The sequence below is a fragment of the Amphiprion ocellaris genome, chromosome 24, assembly GCF_022539595.1.
Source record: "Amphiprion ocellaris isolate individual 3 ecotype Okinawa chromosome 24, ASM2253959v1, whole genome shotgun sequence".
In the NCBI taxonomy this organism is placed as follows: Eukaryota; Metazoa; Chordata; class Actinopteri; family Pomacentridae; genus Amphiprion; species Amphiprion ocellaris.
In genome coordinates this window covers 3118751-3139966 of record NC_072789.1, presented here as the reverse complement: position 1 = coordinate 3139966, position 21216 = coordinate 3118751, and the positions used below count along the sequence as shown (strand labels likewise).

The 21216-nt window shown below is 42.0% G+C and overlaps 1 protein-coding gene and 1 long non-coding RNA gene across 6 annotated transcripts in view; one reads left to right on the top strand and one right to left on the bottom strand.

Annotated features, from left to right (window-relative positions):
* Nucleotides 1-290: 290 nt before the first annotated feature.
* Nucleotides 291-21216, bottom strand: part of LOC111583877 (probable ribonuclease ZC3H12C) — a 36266-nt gene continuing 15340 nt past the window's right edge. For 3 of the 4 annotated variants that reach the window (XM_055008519.1, XM_055008517.1, XM_055008518.1), the window contains 5 exons: nt 12950-13812; nt 11887-12026; nt 11575-11809; nt 9240-9346; nt 291-6228 (listed from right to left, as the gene is read on the bottom strand). In XM_055008519.1, the coding sequence (XP_054864494.1) occupies nt 4613-6228; nt 9240-9346; nt 11575-11809; nt 11887-12026; nt 12950-13743 (2892 nt within the window). In that variant the 5' untranslated portion in view covers nt 13744-13812 and the 3' untranslated portion in view covers nt 291-4612. Of the gene's footprint in view, nt 6229-9239; nt 9347-11574; nt 11810-11886; nt 12027-12949; nt 13813-19752; nt 19984-21216 lie in introns of those variants that run through there. The other variant, XM_023293131.3, reaches the window with a different exon arrangement.
* On the top strand, nt 14449-19970 carry LOC118471841 (uncharacterized). 2 transcript variants are annotated; one of them, XR_004849180.2, is made up of 4 exons: nt 14449-15467; nt 15768-15838; nt 17799-17938; nt 19832-19970. It is a non-coding gene; the product is annotated as an uncharacterized LOC118471841 (long non-coding RNA). The 2 variants fall into 2 exon arrangements; XR_008600841.1 differs by having other exon boundaries at nt 14455-15467; nt 17799-17899; nt 19832-19966.

The window sequence follows — 21216 nt, the reverse complement described above, 5'->3', positions numbered from 1 at the left end:
CAGCCTTTTGAAGGGGTAGATGCTGTTGTCAAATGCCTTGAAATGGCCACTCTGTGTGGCTCGGCCAAGAAATAGGGTGTTCGGAGTGATGTAGTGGATGCGGTCTTCACGGCTCTGGATTCTAGCATCGATAGGCCTCTTGTTTGCAAGGTTGGCAGACAATTTGAGCACCGTCAGGAATTCGCTGAAGGTAAGGCCTTCTCCTCTGCAAAGACTTAGCTTTCTGAGTTTCGAAGTAAAGAATTCAACATAATATTCTTCAAAGTTGTAAGAACTGAATACAGACATACTTTATAGCAGTACTCATTTTAATGAACAATCACAGTTACAGTTGAAAATGTTACAGTATTTAATTAGTTACACTGTTATTCTACCGGCAAAATGTAAAGATCATGTGAAATAGTACATTTTCATTCCATTAGAGCAGAGCAGCCATTACAGCGTTATTATATGTACAGCCCATAATTCAGCTCATCGCTTTCTACGGCTGAGCGCACTTCTAAAGGGAGATACTTTCCTTAACGGGTTTCTTGATCCCGTGAAGTAAATACCAAGCGTTGTAGCATTCCCACTCAGGTTTATAAGATCAAAGAAGAGCGCTGCACTGGAATCAATACTGAGAAAAATTTACAAGCAGAAAAACAAGCCAGTATTGTGTACAGTTAGTCTTGTCTCGACTACTAGCATCATGTGACAGTAACAGCAAGAGAAGCTTCCAGGACAGAATATGTAACACAAAGTCAACACGAGAACACATGCAGAAACAAAAACAAATAAAAAAAAAAACCAAACATGCATAACAGTTAGCTGAACATAGTTCAGAGTATTGGATGTGTCATAAGCACAATGCCAGGAAGAGGCATTACTTTGGGCCCACGCTCAGCTGCCACGCTGACACACAGTGCCAGGAGGCCAGAGAGAAGGCGCTTCTTCAATACACAAAGATTCTCTCTCATCAGTAGCACGTGTCATTGTACAACTATCCGTACTTGTACAATGCTACACGTTGGACAGGAAAGAAACCGTTGGGCTATACGTAGCTGGCTGGTGATGAGTTGTATGTTGAGCTCACTTTTTATTTCCTTGGTTGCCATTTTGAACTTTACACTTCAGGGCTCTACCTGAAAGTTGACGGATTATTTGTGTTTTTTAAAATAGATTCCTGTTTTTAAAAAAGCAACTTAAAAGAAACTTTGTCTCTGATGCAGCTGCCTCAGTCTTAATGGTTACACGATGGCAAACGTTAAGAAGGCTTTTTTAAACCTCGTGTCGTCCTGCGGGTCAAAATTGACCCGGTTTAAAGTTTGAAAGTGTGTGTGTGTGTGTGTGTGTGTGTGTGTGTGTGTGTGGGGGGGGATCACAGTTAAACTTCTGATGTTCACATTTTCAACATTTTTGGGAAATCTTTGAACATTTTTTGGTTGAAAAAAAGAAATGTTAAAAATGTTTCTTAAGAACATTCACAAAAAAATCTACCAAAATCCAGCAAATTTCATTGGATTTTGGTTGATTTTTATGTGAATGTTCAATAAGAAAATATTAGAAGTTTTACTGATATATATGGAATCACTTTAGATATTTTTAGGATTTTTTTTGGAAGATTTTTACTCATTTTTTGAAAATATTAATAGAATTTTCTTGCCAAATTTGGGGGATTTTTTTTAAATAAAACTTTTAAGGGAAACTTTTAAGGAACTATTGGAATTTTCTTCCTGAAGGTTTTGCAAATTTTCAGAAATTTAGAGAATTTTTTTGCAGAATTTATGGGTTTTTTTCAGACAAGGAAATATTTTTTGGTGACCGTAAATGAAGAGAACAGGAGGGTTAACTAAACATGTGTAAAATGTAGCCTAACAGACGCACTTCAGCTTATTATATTCAAAATGTTCATTGTTACTGCAAATGTATATTAGGTAAGAATATCAGCTATTGATCTCCTGAAAAAGTCCCCTAAAAGTCCACCCCTATTCAGAAGGGGTAATTACTCACGATAATTACTCATTCATTGGTGGTTAAATCTAAATATTGAAGCTGTAAAGTTGATTAACATTTTAATGTTCCATCCTACTGATAGAAGCGGAATTTATGAACAAGTCTGGTGTGTAATACTACAAGGAAATGTCAGCATTCGCTTCATAAGTGCTCAGCTAGCCTCGGCAGTTATAAGTAAATCTATTTCTGTATTGTGATGCTGACATCCTGAGGCTAAAGGAGTATCAATATTTCACCTGTCAACCCTTTGACATGCAGTGTGGGTCAGGAGATACCCATTTTCCATTGGATTTAGGTCACTTTTGAACCATGTTGCGCATCAAAGGGTTAAAGAAACGTTTCAGCTAATAGTTTAGCTTGACATTCACCTGTTTAAACAGAATTTGCCCAAACTAATCAACTCAGAAACACTGGGATGCCAAAATCCATGCACGAGACTTCATTTTAAATGATTTTTTAGTTTCTAAAAATGGCTGTTAAGAGGTTTTGAGCAGTTAAGAATGCATCTTTTATCTGTTTTTTAATACTCCAGGTAGAGCTTCACTACAGTGACTTTCAAAATGGCCACCATAGGGTTTCATACTGACCCAAATATAAAGCTTTGTTGGGGTCTGTCCACTCAAATTGTGAAATAATAGAAACTTCAATGACAAAACATCACTTCTCTATTATTTCCAGTATGGTTTTACAATATTTCTGTTAGGAATATCTTCATCTTTCTGATGTAACAAAGAGGCTAAAAAAGAAACTTACGATGAACCGACCCCAAACTCACCACTGTTTTCAAATGGGCAGTTAGCCAGGAAACCAAAGCACATTTCTGGCACGATTTGATCGGCGCTCCTGTCAAAAAACTAAGCCAGCTTCAAACCCAGAAGCGCAGGTAAAGGAGTTGCGGCACCTAAACATAGTAGGCACACGGCTCCTTCCGTTGATAACATCGTTGAAATAATTGTCTCAAAGCTATTTCCACAAGATGAAAAGTTGGAACATCTGGATCGGAACGGAACTGTGGTCAATGCACTTCATCATATAGCAATACATCAAGAGTGTTCGATAGATACGGATCAACAAGTCCATGTACTGGATATAACATCAGCGACTTAGTTAATGATACAATTTGTATCAAACAAGGTTTTTCTCTGTCTAGCATGGATTCAGCTGGGATCTGCTACAGACATCAGACAGTAGACGCTGTCGGCCAAAAGCACAGCGGAGGAATCTGTTAAATATATTTACAATACGTACACGTTTGGATGGCGAGATGTTTCCTGTCTGTAGCAGATACCAGAGTTGACCCAAAATAAAGGGCCAGAGAGAAAGAGAGAGAGAGAGAGATGTCCCTTACTAAAACTAAGGTACACACGACAGGGTCACCCATCTCTACAGCTACAACTCTGACCAAAAAACCGACGCCATCTCAAATAAGACGACCGTCTGTCCAACACCTATTTTTACCAGCATGGGAAAAAAACCACAAACGGCCACAAAACACACACTAAGAGATTCATAGAGGAAACAGACCTCGATCAAAAGTAGTATGAAACTGTCGTGTGGTAATTAAAATGAAGATTTGTCACAAAATAAAAATCAGACGAGGATTGCTTTTGAACCCTGTTTGACTCAGGTCTGAGGATAAGTGTCCTGGTGTGTAATCTGATCATAAAAGTAGTGGTAGTTGTTAAATAATCCTTAATCAGGGTTTCTGCAGAAATCAGCAAGTCAAATTTAACGCTTTTTAATGCCATTTTAATGCTAGACTGTAAAAACTTTAATGCTGTGACCGTGAACTCAACAAATTACACAGGTTTGTTTTTTTGTAAAAGATGATTTTTCTATGAAAACTGTCCCCTCATTTCACTATTTCTGAATCCGGAAACCATCCCTGACCACCCACGGGCTGCAGTCATTCTCTGAAATCCACATTTTCTAGCCATTTTTGCTGGAATTTGCATTTCCCCATTACAGAGTTCTCCACTTTCCAGACGTGCAGTTTATGGAGCAATTATCGCAATGCTTCAGCATGTTCACGCAGATGCACATATATAACAAATCGCAGTCTATAATTATAATTATATTATTATTATCAAATATTTTTCTTGAAAACAGCAAAAAGAATTTTTAATGCCACTCGGAGTCAGATGTAACGATTTTTAATGCCATTTAAGGCCTTAATTTTCGCAAAATCAACTTAATGACTATTAATGCTTTTTAATGCCCTGCAGAAACCCTGTTAATTTCAGTAGTCATGTGTGATACCAGCTCACCATGTGATGATTTGGCTGTGAGACTAAAAAAGTGCCTTTTTGAATTTAATGCATAACTCGTCCTGCATGTGAAAGACAAATCAAGCTACTTCATAAATAAAAAGAAGAACCGAGTAGGTCTGGAACAATCACCACACGTTGCACTTTGATTCAAAGTCAGATTTCGTCCAGTGACTCGCTCTCTCTACACCTGCTAAAGTTGAGTTGATTTAGTGGTTGCTGCGCAGTGACCAGATCTGGATTGGGATTATCTTCAGCATTTATATGTCCTTAAATCTTATGCATCGTCTCATTAATGCCATAAGAAAGGAAGAAGCTCTCCAACCCACTTAAAGTTTGTGTTTTCTGACTCTTCAGTATCCTTTCTGGGCTTTCTCTGCCAGGATGGCGGCTGCCAGCTGCTGGGGGTCGGTGATGTGGGGGCTTCTGGACATCACCCGACTCACCAGCTCCGGGGGGAAGATGTTACACAGGTTGACGTACACTTTCTCCCTCACGTCGCCGTAGCGACCGTGTGCAGGGGAATCTGGGTGCTGCGTCAGGTAGGAGGGAGGGGGAGGGTGGGAGGGCACTGTGAGGTGGGAGCTGTGAGGAGGGTAAGGCGGGAGAGGGGTGCTGGACGGGTGAGGCGGGTGGGGAGAGTGTGCCGGGGGCGGCGGGTGGCTTAGGTAGCGTGTGGGGGACGGGTGGAGGGCTGGGTGGGAGGAGTGGTGCTGGGTGTAGCCGTCCTGTGCCCAGGGGGGAGTGTGCCAGGAGGACTGCCAGGTGTCCGGGAGGCTCTGATAGGTGGCCAGCTCGTACCTGGCAGGAAGCGGCTGCCGGTAGTACGAGTCCCAGCTGGGCAACGCTTTAGGCCGGTGGTGATGGTGCGACGCAGACAGGTGTTCGTGCAGGTGTGAGTCAGACACGCTCTCTGCCCGTGTGGGCGCCAGACAGCGGCCAAGAGGAGAGCCGGGGGGGTGAGGGTTGGACTGGGGCAGGGAGTGGTAGTCGCCTGGGCAGCTGGAGCGGGCAGTGAGAGGCTGGTGTTGGAGGTGAGGGGGCAGGGGGTAGAGGGGGCGCTTCGGTGGGGCCTCTGGTGGAGGCTGATCATGGGCACAGCTCTGCCCTCGGGCTGCACTCAGGTGGTAGCTGTGGACTCCTGGATTAGACGTGTGGCTGTGTGGGATGCTGGTATATTCAGCAGGATGGAGGCCACACAGTTCATGGTTGGACGTGGCGTGGTGAGGATACAGCCGGCCGTGGGGGTTGGCAAAATGAACGCTGTCCTCCAGTAAGGTGTCCGGGGGGCATCCAGGACACGACCGCTCGCTGTACGAGTCGCAGCTGCTGCCGCAACTGACGCTGCTCTCGCTGCCGCACTCGGAGCCCGCTGAGCCCATGGAACCTAAGCGCAGGTCGGTGTCGTTGGGGAAGCGACAGTCTGGGCTCCGTCTGGAGGAGAGGCTCAGGCCAGAGTAGGCACGTGTTACTGAGTAGTAGCTCAGGTCTGGGGACTCACAGTGAGGGTAGAGGTCATGACTGGGGGCTGGGAGGACACCATGAGGGGGCACTGCTCTGGACTGCTGGTCCTGTGGAAGGCTCAGCCCAGATGGGGGCCCTCCAGGGGCCGGAGACATGGTTGTATTCCCACTGCAGCTGCTGCTGCTGGAAATGCTACTAGTGCTGCCACCACACAGACCGCTCTTCTGGCTCTCGGCCCTCCCTTTAGCCAGCAGCTTCTCCTCAGCATCACTGTACGACAGAGCTCGGATGCTGGGGTCCGACTGCCTTTTGGGGGCGCCTTTTTTCGCCTCGATGCTGCCGGCCGGCACACTGTGGCTCTTCACCAGCCCCGCGTCCCCCTGGTTCTTTGAGGTGATGCAGGTCTTGGCGCTGGCACGGAGCTCATCAGCCACGGCACGCTGGGGCTGGGCGCCTCTCTCTGGGTGGTAGTACTTACACTTGTGGCCGTAAGTGCACTTCTTTCCTGGAGAAACACACAAACAGGTAAATAAACAACACACTGTCACCACTACACAAATGCAGATTGTGGTTATACAAAGAGAACCAGTTCCATAAATGAGCCATGAATTAGTTTTCATTTCAATTCGAGTGGTTGGTTCTTTAAACATTTTACAGCATACTTCAGACACCTACTCTCTAAAGGTCACAGTGAGAATATTGAATTTAGTCACAGTAGTTATTTTACAGTTTGTCTGATCCTTATGAACAGATGGTGTGTTGGTCCAGTTCAGTTACAACATGCTGCTAGTTTAGGAAACGCTCTGCAGATACTAGAAAATGGAGATTTGATGTGACGCTGTAAGTGGTACATTTACTGCTCAGGGTTTAATTTAAAAGGCCGATCTCCACTGATGGTTGTGAGAACAGCTGTGATGGTGAAACTGGGGTTGGATGTCTTGTTACTGGTCAGACCTCAGCTGTTTTACTGCAAAGAATACCTAAACTCAAATACACACTCAACTGCTGCTTGTGGTCAGCATTACAGCCATTAAAAAACAAGGCTGTTTGGAAATAATGACAGTCTGTGAACCCTCAGCTGTGTCTGTCAGGCACAAAACTGCCTCACTGTATTAACCCTCATGTCGTCCTGCGGGTCAAATTGACCCTTTTTAAAGTTTGAAAATGTGGAAAAAATATTTTCACAATGCAAACTTCCACATTTTCAACATTTTTGGAAAAGTTTCGAACAATTTTTGGTGGAAAAAAAGAAATCCCTAAGTTTCTTTAAGAACTTTTACTGATACATATCACTTTAGATATTTTTAGGATTTTTTTGGAAGATTTTTATTCATTTTTTGAAAATATTTACAATTTTTGTTTTATTTCCTGCCAAATTTAGGGATTTAAAAAAAACTTTCAAGGGAATCTTTTAAGGAATTTTCTTCCTGAAGAATTTGCAAATTTTTATAAATTTGGGGAATTTTTTGCTGAATTTTGGGATTTTATTTTTTTTTTCCAGACAAAGGAATAATATTTTTTGGTGCCGTAAATGAGAACAACAGGAGGATTAAAAAGAAAACTACAGGTGCTGGTAACTCTGTCACTGACTGCAGCTGAGACACTGTAAGACACATTAGTTTTTAATGGATGCAACACTGACTACATGCAGCAGTATAATTACATTAAACATACTTTATTTCTGCACTCCTAAATAATATTATCTGTCATAGAAGCAGCACGGGTACAAAGAGTAACAGCTGGACATATCCATAGCAGCTGAACAATAACCATACATCCAACCACAGCAGACAGAGCAGCTGTTCTCACAACCAGCAGCTGGACGCTGTTGGAGATCTGCCTTTTAAAATGACTAATGAGTGATGAATGGATCAATTGTCTCTCTTGAGTGACATTCTCACTGTGACCTTTATGGGGGCTCGTTATCTGCACCGTGAAGCCATGCGAGCTGCATGCATGTGTGTCTTTCTTTGTCTTCCCGCATTTGTCCTAGTAAACCATGAGACTTGCATTATTGTCAGTTAACCCACCTAGCCATCTCCGAGGTGTTTGATTAGCAGAAAATGTGTGATTGTTTTGTTACAATCACTTCAATTGAGCAAACGCTGCTACAAAACACTTCCCAGAGATAGGACTGGACTCTCATTACAGTGAAGTAGGCAAAATATGATCAAAATACACTGTAGTATTGAAGCAAAGCAAAGGTATTTAATGCAGAAATGTTTTTTTTTTATATATATATATATATATATATATATATATATATATATATATATACATTTTTTAATATATATATATATATATATATATATATATATATATATATATATATATATATATATATATATATATATATATATACATTTTTATATATATATATATATATATATATATAAATGCATTAGGAGATGGGAAGACACGGGTCAACATATTATTATTAACCCTTGTGTCGTCCTGCGGGGCAAAATTGACCCATTTTAAAGTTTGAAAATGTGGGGAAAAATATATTTTCACAGTGAAACTTCTGATGTCCATATTTTCAACATTTTTGGGGAATTTTTGAACATTTTTTTGGTGGAAAAAAGAAATGTTACAAATGTTCTTAATAAAATATTAGAAGTTTTACTGATATATATGTAATCACTTTAGATACTTTTTGGATTTTCTGAAGATTTTTACTCATTTTTTGAAAAATATTTACAAGAATGTTCTTGCCAAACTTGGGGGATTTTTTTATTTTTTTTTAAAATAAAATTTTTAAGGGAAACTTTTAAGGAATTATTGGTATTTTCTTCCTGAAGGTTTTGCAAATTTTCAGAAATTTGGGGAATTTTTTTTGCTGAATTTTTAGATTTTTTTTCAGACAAGGAAACAATATTTTTTGGTGCCCGTAAATGAGGACAACAGGAGGGTTAAAAGTAAAAAAAACTAACCATTTTTTTATGTTCATTATGATCATGTCTTTCCAAATTCCATAAATATTTATTATGGAAGCATCACTTATTAATAAGAAATGACTGGATATCACTAAAATGTCAACTAAATAACCATCCCAATTTAATAACAACCACCCTCTAATTAGCTAAACAATAATAATAATGTACGGAGCCAATCAATTTTACATTTTTAGGATTTGTTTAGTATTATGGCTGTGACTGTACTAAAAGAAACTACACTTGAAGACCTAAGAGAGATTCTTAATGCAACATACATTCACATGTATGGGGTGTCCGAAAACTTTTTTCCACCACTGCATGCTGGACAGTTTAATGAAACACAATGCATGATATTTTATTTCATGAGTAAAAACTGTGACACCGTCCACAGTGCTCTGACCATCCCATCAACACAACATCAGTATCTATATAAATATTAATTCTTGTACAGTACACATGAGAAAAAAAGCAATCTTTATTCTGTTCTTAATTTGTTTAGTTTTTTTCTCTTTAAAAAAAAACAAAAAAAAAAAAACAATCAAAACCCATCCCTATCTGTGCCCAACCCCACTGTTCTTACCATATGGACAAGGCTGTTTCTTCTGCTCAGGCATGACAGGTCTTTTCCTCAGGAAGTTGTCTAAACTGGGACCATGACGACCAAGAGGATCATCTGGCGGCATGAACCTGAAGACACGGGTAAGATCGTTCATATTTAAGGTATGGTGATGCTTTTAAAAGATGATGCATATTCATTATCACATATTAAATTGATTGTGGAAACTGAACTGGAAGTAGACAGGATAAAATAAATTGTAATTCTACATCTATATCCAAGAGAAACATGTCCGATCTGGTATCGATTTTACTCAAGCTCATTTCTGCACTGCAACATAAAGTCCTGCACTTCTAGTACAACCATGGCTGCAAGTAGAGAGAACTTAAAAATCTCTGTTGTGAAATATGACAGAGAATGAAAGCATAAAAAAGGAAAAAAAATAATTTTATGGAAGAAATTGATTTTCCACTCAACAAAAATTTAAAAACCTTGAACTGAATGTACAATTTGTTTGTTTTTTCTCCAAATGCCCACAGGTTTTACCAATACTGACATACAGACCAGTCAAAAGATTGGACACAATTTTAAACGACCCAGAATATGTTTTAGATTCCTCAATTAGTCACCCTTTGTTTTGATTACTGCTTTGCACACTCTTGGCATTCTCTCCATGAGCTTCATGAGGTAGTCTGACATGGTTTTCCAACAGTCTTGAAGGAGTTCCAGAGATGCTGAGCACTTGTTGGTCCTTTTGCCTTCACTCTGTGGTCCATCTCATCCCAAACCATCTGGATTGAGTTTAGATCATCTGACGCAGCACAACATCACTCTCCTTCTTGGTCAGATAGTCCTTCCACAGCCTGAAGGTGTGTTTGGGGTCACTGTCCTGTTGGAAAATAAATTATGGTCCGACTCAACACAAACCGGATGGGATGTCATGTCGCTGCAGGATGCTGTGGTAGCCATGCTGGTTCAGAGTTCCTTCAGTTTGGAATAAATCCCCAACAGTGTCACCAGCAAAGCACCCCCACACCATCACACCTCCTCCTCCATGCTTCACGGTGGGAACCATGCAGCATGTAGAGACCATCCATTCACCTTTTCTGGAACCAAAGATCTCAACTCATCAGACCAAAGCCCAGATCTCCAAAGGTCTAATGTCCATTCCTTGTGTTTCTGGACCCAAACAAATCTCTTCTTCTTGTCGTTCAGCCTCAGTAGTGGTCTCTTTGCAGCGATTTCACCATGACGTCCTGATTGGTCAGTCTCTTCTGAGCAGCTGATGTTAAGATTTGTCTGCCTCTAATCTGAGCTCCTGTTAACTTGTGGTTTCTGAGGCCGGTGACTCAGATGAACGTATCCTCAGCAGCAGAGGCAACGTGGTCTTCCTTTCCTCACGTGAGGCAGTTTGGTCGTAGCGCTTGATGGTTTTTGCGACTGCACTTGGGGACACATTCAAAGTTCTTGAAACTTTCTGGATCGACTGTACTTCATGCCTTAAAGTAATGATGGACTGTCGCTTCTCTCTACTTAGCCGATTGGTTCTTACAATAATATGGATTCCAACTGTTGTCAAGTGGGGCTATCCACTGTGTCCTAACCCTGTCTCTGCACAACACAACTGATGGTCTCAAACACATTAAGACTCAAGAAATTCCACAAATTGACTCTTGACAAGACACACCTGTGAAGTGAAAACCAATCCAGGAGACTACCTCTTGAAGCTCATCCAGAGAATGTCAAGAGTGTGCAAAGCTGTCATCAAAGCAAAAGGGCGATATCTTAAAGAATCTAAAATATAAAACACATTGATTGTATAACTTTTTTGTTTACTACATAATTCCATATGTGTTCTTTCATTGTTTTGATACCTTCAGTCTTAATCTACAATGTAGAGAATAATTAAAATAAATAAAAATCATTAAATGAGAAGGTGTGTCCAAACTTTGACTGGTGCTGTATTACAGACATTTTACTACTTTCATTTTTAACTTGTTTCCATCCTTGTCTAGTTTAGCTGAAAAGTCTGAATATTTGTCATATATTTGTTGGTAACAGCAGTTAGTCGTGGCCTCTTGCTTCTGCTTTCTACAGAGTTTAATTAGTGCAAATGTTTGTTCTTTTTCTCTTTTTGAGAATCTGAATTTGATGAAACATCCCAGTTTTAGCTCAGATTTCGTTGCTTTTCAAACCAAAACCAAAAGGTCACACATGATTACCATAAAGTTGGAAATCTGACAGTTCTTCCTGCTTTACAGTTTCTTTCTCTGATAAAAGTCTGATTTTCTTCTTCTTTTTGTACCCAAAATTATCAAGTTCTGATCTGACAAAACCTTACTAGTCCACTTCTACTTACTTGTCATTGACAAAGGAGTACATGAGCAGCCGCTCGTCTATGAATTTCTTCCACTCTGGCTTCTCATTAGCCAGGTCTCTGTAGTTGTCATTGGAGACGATGATGCCGTCTGACTCATAGGCCAGCTTGACAATGAAGCGGTCGTCATAACAGACCACGCGGCGACCCTGGACGCGTCGTGAAGGAGTGAAGACGAGGATTTTTTCCTTCTCAAGGCGACGCAAGATCTCCTGATCTGTGGAGGAGAGGTTCACGGTGAGATCGAGGGAAATGTTATCGTTAATGTGTGTTCTCGCCTGCTTTTGTACTCACCTGTTATCGGGGCGTCGGGGCGGGACTGCTCCTTCCTCCACGCAGGAACAAAAACTGTGATGTCATGATGGCCATGCTCCAGGAACCAATCAACAGCCAGCTGGATGCCCTGACAGGAAAACATTTCCTTGTTGCCATGGCTGCAGAGAATAGTAAAGAAGAAACGTGCAATGGTAAATTAACATTTTAATGTTTAAAGAAAAAGTAAAAGACGTCTGTACGGTGACTGAACTAGGGCTGCAACTATCGATGAATCGTCTAAGAACATTATGGTGTCAAAAGCGGAAGTGAGGGCGCTACGCAACAGAAATAACCGTCCAAGCAGAGCGCTAAACACAGACAGACATCCGCGCTGTATCGTGCATATACAGGGTTATTCAAGAAGAATGAACCGGTTTCATTACACAATATTTTAATAAGGAAAAGCAATAGAAAGCTCCAGCCAAGTCACAAGTATTCTACTCACAATCAACTTTTATTTGATATTAAAGGTCATCGAATGACATCGAATAACAGCGATTAACTCAGTGGATCGTGATATGCTGATAGGCGTCTGGGAGGAATTCTCATATCGCATTGATGTTGTCCGTGCTGCAGGTGGTGGCCACATTGAACACTTGTAAGACAGGAAATAAAAGTTGATTGTGAGTAGAATACTTGTGACTTGGCTGGAGTTTTCTATGGCTTTTTCTTATTAAAATATTGCACATTGAAATCGGGTCATTCTTTTTGAATAACCTTGTGTAATATATGTACGATACAGCGCAAACATCAGTGTTTACGATACAATGGACGATATGGTGGGCGATACAACGGACGGTACAGCGCGGACATCCATGTTTACGACGATACACCGGACAATACAGCAGATGATACAGCGTGACATCCGTGTTTACGATACAGCACAGACGTCCATCCGTGTTCAGCGCTCTGCCTGTACGATTATTTCTGTTGCGTAGCGCCCTCACTTGCGCTTTTGATGCTTTAACGTGCTTAGACAATTCATCGATTCACCGATAGTTGCAGCACTAGACCGAACTTCTGCGTTATAAGCGCCGCTCACCTCATGGCGACGTTACTGCCATCTACCACTATTGGCCGAAGGTTGTCCTGGCCGCACACAGAGTCTGAAGGACAGGGCGAGTCCGACCGCTGACCGTCCAGCAAATCTGAACAACCGCATGACGATGAGGAAGATGAGGAGGACGAGGTAGAGGCTAAAGATCCGGGCTGTTGCTCACTGTCTGACTTGGTGCCCAGTTTGACCAGCTCTCCCAGTATGTCATTGATCAGGGTGTCGGGGCCGAGCTTGGACAGCACCAGTCGCACCGTCTCCTCAGAGTAGCCGAGCTTCAGAGCAAACTCCAGCTTAGCCTGGTACTCCTTACCACCGACCTCGGACGCCGGTTCTGCTGTGGAGGGGTTGGGTGGAGGCTCACATTGGGACTGGGCAGGCGCATCGTGTTTGAGCTCTGCTGAAAGTTCGGATGGAAGCTCGGGAGGCCCGTCGGTGCCCAGGTCCACGCACTGGGTCCGACAGAGCGGCTGGTGGGTGTTCTTGCTGTGAGCGGACCCTCCCTCTCCTCCATCCGAGTCGGCGCCTGAAGCGAGGACGGAGCCAGGAGACGGCGCAGACTTGGACTCGGTGTCGGAACCGGAGTTTTCCTCTAAGGCTGCCGGTGGAGGGGAGTGGGCTGTGCTGCTGTTGCCAGAGCTCTCCCCCTGCTCCTCCATAGCAGGGGGTCCGTCAGCGCCGCCAGCCTGCCGGTCAGCCCCCGCTACGTGGAGATACTCCAAATCCAGCCCCAGGTCGAGGATATGGCCTGCTCCTGCCTCCACATGGTCCTTCTGGCCCATGGATCTGTCACAGACATCCAGCACACTGGGCTGACTGCTGCCCACTCACACAAATCCACTCACTGGTGCCTGAATGGAAGAAAGACAGGAGGATGATAAAGTTAGACAAAAGGGATGTGTGAATCAAATTTAGGAGTTAACAAAGATAAGATTGGGAGACCTAACGTGTCAACTGAAGTTATGAGTACACTAAATAATCCTGTGGAAAACGGCAACCCAGCGGGAGCCTATGGAGCCCATATAAGACATGAGACAGGAAGTTCATGCACTCTCTACATCAACACTCGTGAGTTGAAACCTAGGGCATGCTGAGCCAAGCAGAAATAATGCCAACCTAGCAGAAGTGAAAAAGAGGAGGTGGTCAACCTTTTGGTAAGATTACATCATATACATTTCTGATTAGGTCTTAACCCTCATGTTGTCCTGCGGGTCAAAATTGACTCGTTTTAAAGTTTGAAAATGTGGAAACAAATATATATTTTCACAGTGGAACTTCTGATGTCCACCTTTTCAACATTTTTGGGAAATCTTTGAACATTTTTTGGTGGAAAAAAAAGAAATGTTAAAAATGTTTCTTAAGAACATTCACAAAAGAACAACTAAAATCCAGTGAATTCCACAGGATTTTGGTTGATTTTTTTCTGAATGTTCTTAAAGAAAATGTGAGAAGTTTTACTGATATATATGTAATCACTTTAAATATTTTTAGGATTTTTTTGGTAAGATTTTTGCTTATTTTTTGAAAATATTTACAAGAATTCTCTTGCCAAATTTGGGGGATTTATTTATTTATTTATTTATTTATTTTAAATAAAACTTTTAAGGAATTCTTGGAATTTTCCTCCTGAAGGTTTTGCAAATTTTCAGAAATTTGGGGATTTTTTTTGCTGAATTTTTAGATTTTTTTCAGACAAGGAAATAATATTTTTTGGTGTCTGTAAATGAGGACAACAGGAGGGTTAAGAGAAGGTATAAAAGATGCTTTGTGTAGTCTGCCAAAATCTGGAGAATTTGCTCATGTTTGTTCTTACATCCTCTGTATTGAATAGACATTATTCACATCAGACTCTGAAGATTGCATGAAGACTCTTTCTTGAAAACATTTTGAAGAGCTGCCTGATCATCTTTGGCCCTTTGCAGGCAGACTGACTCACAACAGATGGAGTGAGTAGATGTGGATGAAACCTATTCAACTGTTCAGGGAAAGCAGTCATGGAAACAATGCAGCAGATAATCGGTACAATTTTCATCACTGATCCTCACTCAAAATGCACATCTGTTGTTCTATATGATGCGATGACACAGATACCTTCAGGGGAAACTGGGTGAATCCCGACTTAAACTTACATTTGGAGGCAAACCTTTTGTTAAAGTACGCCGTCTGCACTGGAGATCATTCAGCCTGTGTTGAGCATTTTGAGTCAAAATCTGACTTTTCACGTTTATTTTCTCAGGAAAACGTCATTGCGGAGCTCCGAGCTGATGTTGTTTACAGTGACTCTGGCTGTCTGTTGCCGTTGGGGACTCGGCTGGCAGACACAAAGAGCCGCTGGGGCCCTCTCACCCTAATTAATGGACTCCCGCGTTTTTTCAAAGCCCGGGTCCCAGTGTGTTTTTCCAGCGCCACGCCACTGCGCATTAATCTACGGGGCAACAGAGGGTGAACGCCAAGCCGTTAGCGCCAGGGACGACGGACTCCTTCCCCCCTCGTCTCATTCTACCTGGTAATTAAAGCCCATAAGCTTCTTCCCACTGGGGCGGAGGAGTCGCTCATTAAAACACTGAGGGGCTCCGAAGCCAATCAGCATTCAATCGCCACCAAGGAAACGGTATCTGGTGAGCCTAATCTGATCTAAAGGTTTGGCTGCAAATTGCAGAGAGACTTTAAAGGTTAAGCTGAGATAATGATATTATGTGGAGTTCTGGAAACAAAATTACAAGGCTTGGGTAGAAGAAATAGATGTCAGTGAAAGTTTGAGTATCTTTACATCAAATAATGTTTAATATTTGCAAATTCTACACAGATGCTGCCAGAAAACGCCACACTATCTGGACCGAACACATGGACGATGGAAGGGGAAGTGACTTGAAACAGGTGGGAGGGGGTTGATTGGGTGGAGTGAGTGTGCATTTTATGAAAAAAGGGCTGCCTAGCAACGTGCCTGAGCTACTGTTGCTAAGCTACAGCTGTTAAAAGCATTCTCCCTTCTAAATGCCAAGACAGAGGCTGCAGCCGGCTACCCGCCTCACACACACACACACACACACACACACACACACACACACACACACACACACACACACACACACACACACACACACACACACACACACACTACACAAAAAAAGGTCTACTGTGGGGGACCTAGGGGCTTAAGTGTGCCTCGGCAGCGACCCTCCCTGCCACCCAAGACAACAATAGACCTGCCGGGGCGATCGGGTCGGGGCCTTGGCATCAGCCGCTGTGGGCGTCGATGGTGCCCGTCGCTACATAAACAACATCTACCTCACTAAGTGACTCATGCTGCTGAGGAGAGAGCTGGCTGGGAGCGTTACTGATGGGCATCAGCAGGCGCTACCCCAGCGATTCCAGCATCTTCAACAAATTGCAAGAATTAACTGCAGACAGTTTGTTGATCCTCAGTAAATAGAGTTTCTTCATCAGTATCAATGTAAAATCCACTTACGTGCACGTCAGTACTAGGAACTAACATTTCAAATGATATCCAGCCTTAACAGAATGCAAATTCTAATACAAAACCTCCACGGTTACTTGAGGAAAATGATTTTTTTGTATTTCTGAAATCTAAAAAAGCGACCTTCATTGCCAGAAGAGATACGTGAACACTGGATGAAGCCAGCTTTAAAATTTGTTTCTTTTTGTTGACCAAGGTTTTTACAGAGAGGATTTGGAATAAAATGTTCTCCAAATCATGAACAAACTCCTCTGTAAAAAAAAAAAAGCCTCTAGAATATGGAATCAAATAGAAAAACAATAAAAATCGAAAGTTCGGCTTATGAAACTGTTACTGAAGTGGGGCTTTATGGCTTGGAATACGAGAAAAAATCACATTGAGGAAAATATAAGTAACTTATTTGAAATCTGTAACACAAAAAGGGGAAAGTGTAGTAATTTAAACATCTTAATTCATTTTTAGCCTGGAGGTTTTCTCTGTTGTAGCCTGAAAAAATGTCACAGAAGCAGAATAACCAAACAAAATACTACACTTCTAATATTAAACCAGCATACAATGGTTATATATTGTATATGATTCATGATGTTATTCATGTGTGTACATTCACACACATTCTGATGCATCACATCCAGGGTTTAATTATTTTTACTGCCCGTTAGTGTCAGGGAACAGTGGGAAAATGATGAGCAAAAAGTGACTAAGCAGAGCAGTCCAAAACCCAACGATGTGAACTACTAAGCCAACTAAAACCCTGCTGTTGTCTTCATTTATGGACACCAAAAAATATTGTTTCCTTGTCTGATAAAAATCCCAAAATTCAGCAAAAAAAATTCCCCAAATTTCTGAAAATTTGCAAAACCTTCAGGAAGAAAATTCCAATAATTCCTTTAAAGTTTCCCTTCAAAGTTTCATTTAAAAAAAACATCCCCCAAATTTGGCAAGAGAATTCTTGTAAATATTTTCAAAAAATGAGTAAAAGTCTTCCATAAAAATCCTGAAAATATCTAAAGTGATTCCATATAATTTAGTAAAACTTCTAATATTTTTCTTTAAGAACATTAACAAAAAAATCAACCAAAATCCAACGAAAATTGCTGGATTTTGGTTGATTTTCTTGTGAATGTTCTGAAGAACTTTTTTAATTTTTCTACCAAAAAATGTTGAAAATGTGGACATCAGAAGTTTCACTGTGAAAATAGATTCTCCCCCCCCCACATTTTCAAACTTTAAACCGGGTTAATTTTGACCCGCAGGACAACACGAGGGTTAAAACACAGAAGATTTTTCACTGTCAGAGCTGTCATTGTTCTGAAGTTTGTTTTCCTACTTTAAAATAATTTTTCACAATGTGCTCCACAGACAAATGCCCTTGATGCACCGTGACACCTCCAGCTCAGACACCGGTCTTTAACGGACCTCATCGCCTCGCCGCATCACCTCCAGACCTCCATCCTGAGTGGGTGCGTCTTTGAAACACCGGCAGTCCGGCGGCTTTGATGGTCTGTATGGTCTGTATTAATATAGCGCTTTACTATACCGGAAACGATACCCAAAGCGCTTTACATTATACATCACATTCACCCATTCACACACAAATTCACACACTGATGGCGGAAGCTGCCATGCAAGGCGCTAACCACGACCCATCAGGAGCAGTTGATGGAGGCAGTAATGAATATGTAACACGCTCCTTACAGCGCTTTGTATGTGGGAGCTTTGTGCAAGTGTGTGCAGTGACGGGGGGGGGGGGGGGGGGGGGGGATGGAGGGCAGTTAGGGAGGGGGGTTGTCTGTTGGTACATGACTGCATACCCGATACTGTGCAAGAGTTATTGTACAAAAAAAGACGAGGGGGGCAGCATAATCAGACAGAATGTATCTAGATGGCGCACAAGGCTTCCCCTGCCAGCAGCAGGGCAACAGATGTCTGCTGGGGAGGAATCGCAACAGGTGTCTGCCCCTCACACACACACACACAAGCTCATGTCTACACAGCCAACAGGGAGACGATAACACACTCCGATGGCAAAGTTGCACACACACACAGCCGCAGAACTTTTGCTTCCTCGAGGCTCGTGTGACCCACAACGCAGCCTGCATCGAGTTTCATATCGACGCCGATCAACGCTGAAATCTGAACGATGTAATGACAGCTGCAGACTTGGGGAAAAGTTGAGGCAGGTGCCGCACAGCGCTGCAGCTTCTTAGAGATGTATTAATGCAATCTAGAGTCGGTTAACCCTCGTGTCGTCCTGCGGGTCAGATTGACCCGTTTTAAAGTTTCAAAATGTGGGGAAAAAAATCTATTTTCACAGCGAAACTTTTGATGTCCACATTTTCAACATTTTTGGGAAGTTTTTGAACATTTTTTGGTGGAAAAAAAGGAATGATAAAAATGTTTCTTAAGAACATTCACAAAAAAATCCACCAAAATCCAGTGAATTTCGCTGGATTTTGGTTGATATTTTAATGAATGTTCTTAAAGAAAACATTGGAAGTTTTACTGATATATATGTAATCACTTTAGATATTTTTAGGATTTTTTTGGAAGATTTTTACTCATTTTTGGAAAATATTTACAAGAATTTTCTTTCCAACTTTGGGGGATTTTTTTTAAAAAATCAAACTTTTAAGGGAAACTTTAAAGGAATTATTGGAATTTTCTTCCTGAATGTTTTGCAAATTTTCAAAAATTTGGGGAATTTTTTTGCTGAATTTTTGGATTTCTTTCAGACAAGGAAACAGTTTTTTGGTGCCTGTAAATGAGTACAACAGGAGGGTTAAACTCACCTCTGCAAGTTGCATCTCTTTTTCTACAATATTTCACATCCAAAGTCAGTATCGGACAGAACAACACCCTGACTCCAGCTTCTTTTAAATTTAAGACTAGACTGAGTATTAAAGTTTGGTTTATGATGCTATGCAGGCGACACCACTGTCGCTTGGGATCTTTGAGCCTTAGTCTTCTATTTAATAGCAATCTATACATAATAGGGCTGCCACAAACGACGAATCGCCTGAGCACGATACGTCATCAAAAGCGGAAGTGAGCGCGCAATGGAACAGAAATCACCGTCCGAGCGGAGCGCGGAACACGCATGGACATCGTGCATATATAATATATGCATATACTATATATGCACGATACAGCGCGGATGTCCGTGCGTGTTCCGCGCTCCGCTCGGACGGTGATTTCTGTTCCATTGCGCGCTCACTTCCGCTTTTGATGACGTATCGTGCTCAGGCGATTCGTCGTTTGTGGCAGCCCTAATGCATAACAACGTCAAGTTCTAAGTAGACTTAATTCCACTCACCATACAGAAAAAGAGATCAACACCCAATGAAGCTCATTTCCACATAATTAAATCCTTGAAATGTTTGTCTCCTTTGCAGGTAAACCTCAGAGCATCCACATCCAGCTTCCGTCCTCACTGTCTGAGCGTCTTCCAGAGCTGCATTTTTTTTCGTCCTCCTCGCTATACACAAGTTGGACAATAATCGTCTGAACAGATGGACCCACAATGTCTGCTGTTCACGCACCCGGAGTGGCTGCTTCTCCGCCAATGGAAGCGCAGAGGGGGCTTCACAATGAGGCGCACAAGACGACGGAGGGGAGGGGAGTGGCCACGGGCAGATGCCTGCAACACCCAGTTTCCCCCGAGGCACGCTTACTCAACGTGCACCCGCACGCACACACGCACACACACACACACACACATACACACACACACACACACTCACACACACACACACACACACACACACACACACACACACACACACACACACACACACACACACACACACACACACACACACTCCTGAAAGGGCTTCCCCTGTGTGGCCGATGAATCAATGAGGGGTGGGCGGCCGAACAATAGAGCCACACAATGGGAGGCTGGGGAGGGCAGCTGCAGTGTGAGCGCTGGTGCTATTACGGCCCGGGGCAGCAATGGAGAACACCTGGCTACAGAGCGCCACAGTCACTCTCCTCCCTTTGTCTGGGGCCGGGGGTGCCGTTGGAGGGGGCTGGATGGAAAGAAAAGGGCCAAGGCTGCCTGAAAGACCGGCGTGGCCTTTAAGAGAGTGCAAGAGGAAAGAGGAGAGTGTGGCCGGGCTGAAAAGGACAAGTGTGGAGGGGGTGAGGGACATTAAAACAGTTTTATGTCCCAGTGAGTATGAGGAAGGGACCTGCTCTGCATTGTTGCGGCACACTTAGGGCAGATGACTCGGAAGCACAAATCTTCGCCTTTCTGTCTTTAATGTCACGATGAAGCCCATGTAGAGCATCTGAATAACTTAAATGAATCAACTCGTCCTCCCTAGAAATTGGATTACTTCAATTTACCCAATTCTGATGATACTTTTAAACGTACTTTTTAACATCCTTTTTAACGTACTTTTTGACATTCTTTTTGACGTACTTTTTAACAAACGTACCTTTTAACGTATTACTACCATACTTTTTAACATATTTTTTAACGTGCTCTTTAACGTACTTTTTTACGTATTACAAATGTACTTTTTTACGTACTTTTAATGTGCTTTTTAACGTAGTTCTTAAAGTACTTTTTTAAGTATCACTAACATACTTTTTTAGGCATTACTAACATACTTTTTAATGTACTTTTTTACTAACGTACTTTTTAACATACTTTTTGCCATACTTTTTAATATATTACTAATGTACTGTTTTACATGCTTTGTAACGTGCTTTTTAAATAAATTAATATATTTGAAATAATAAAAAATTTATGTATTCAATTAAATTGAATTAT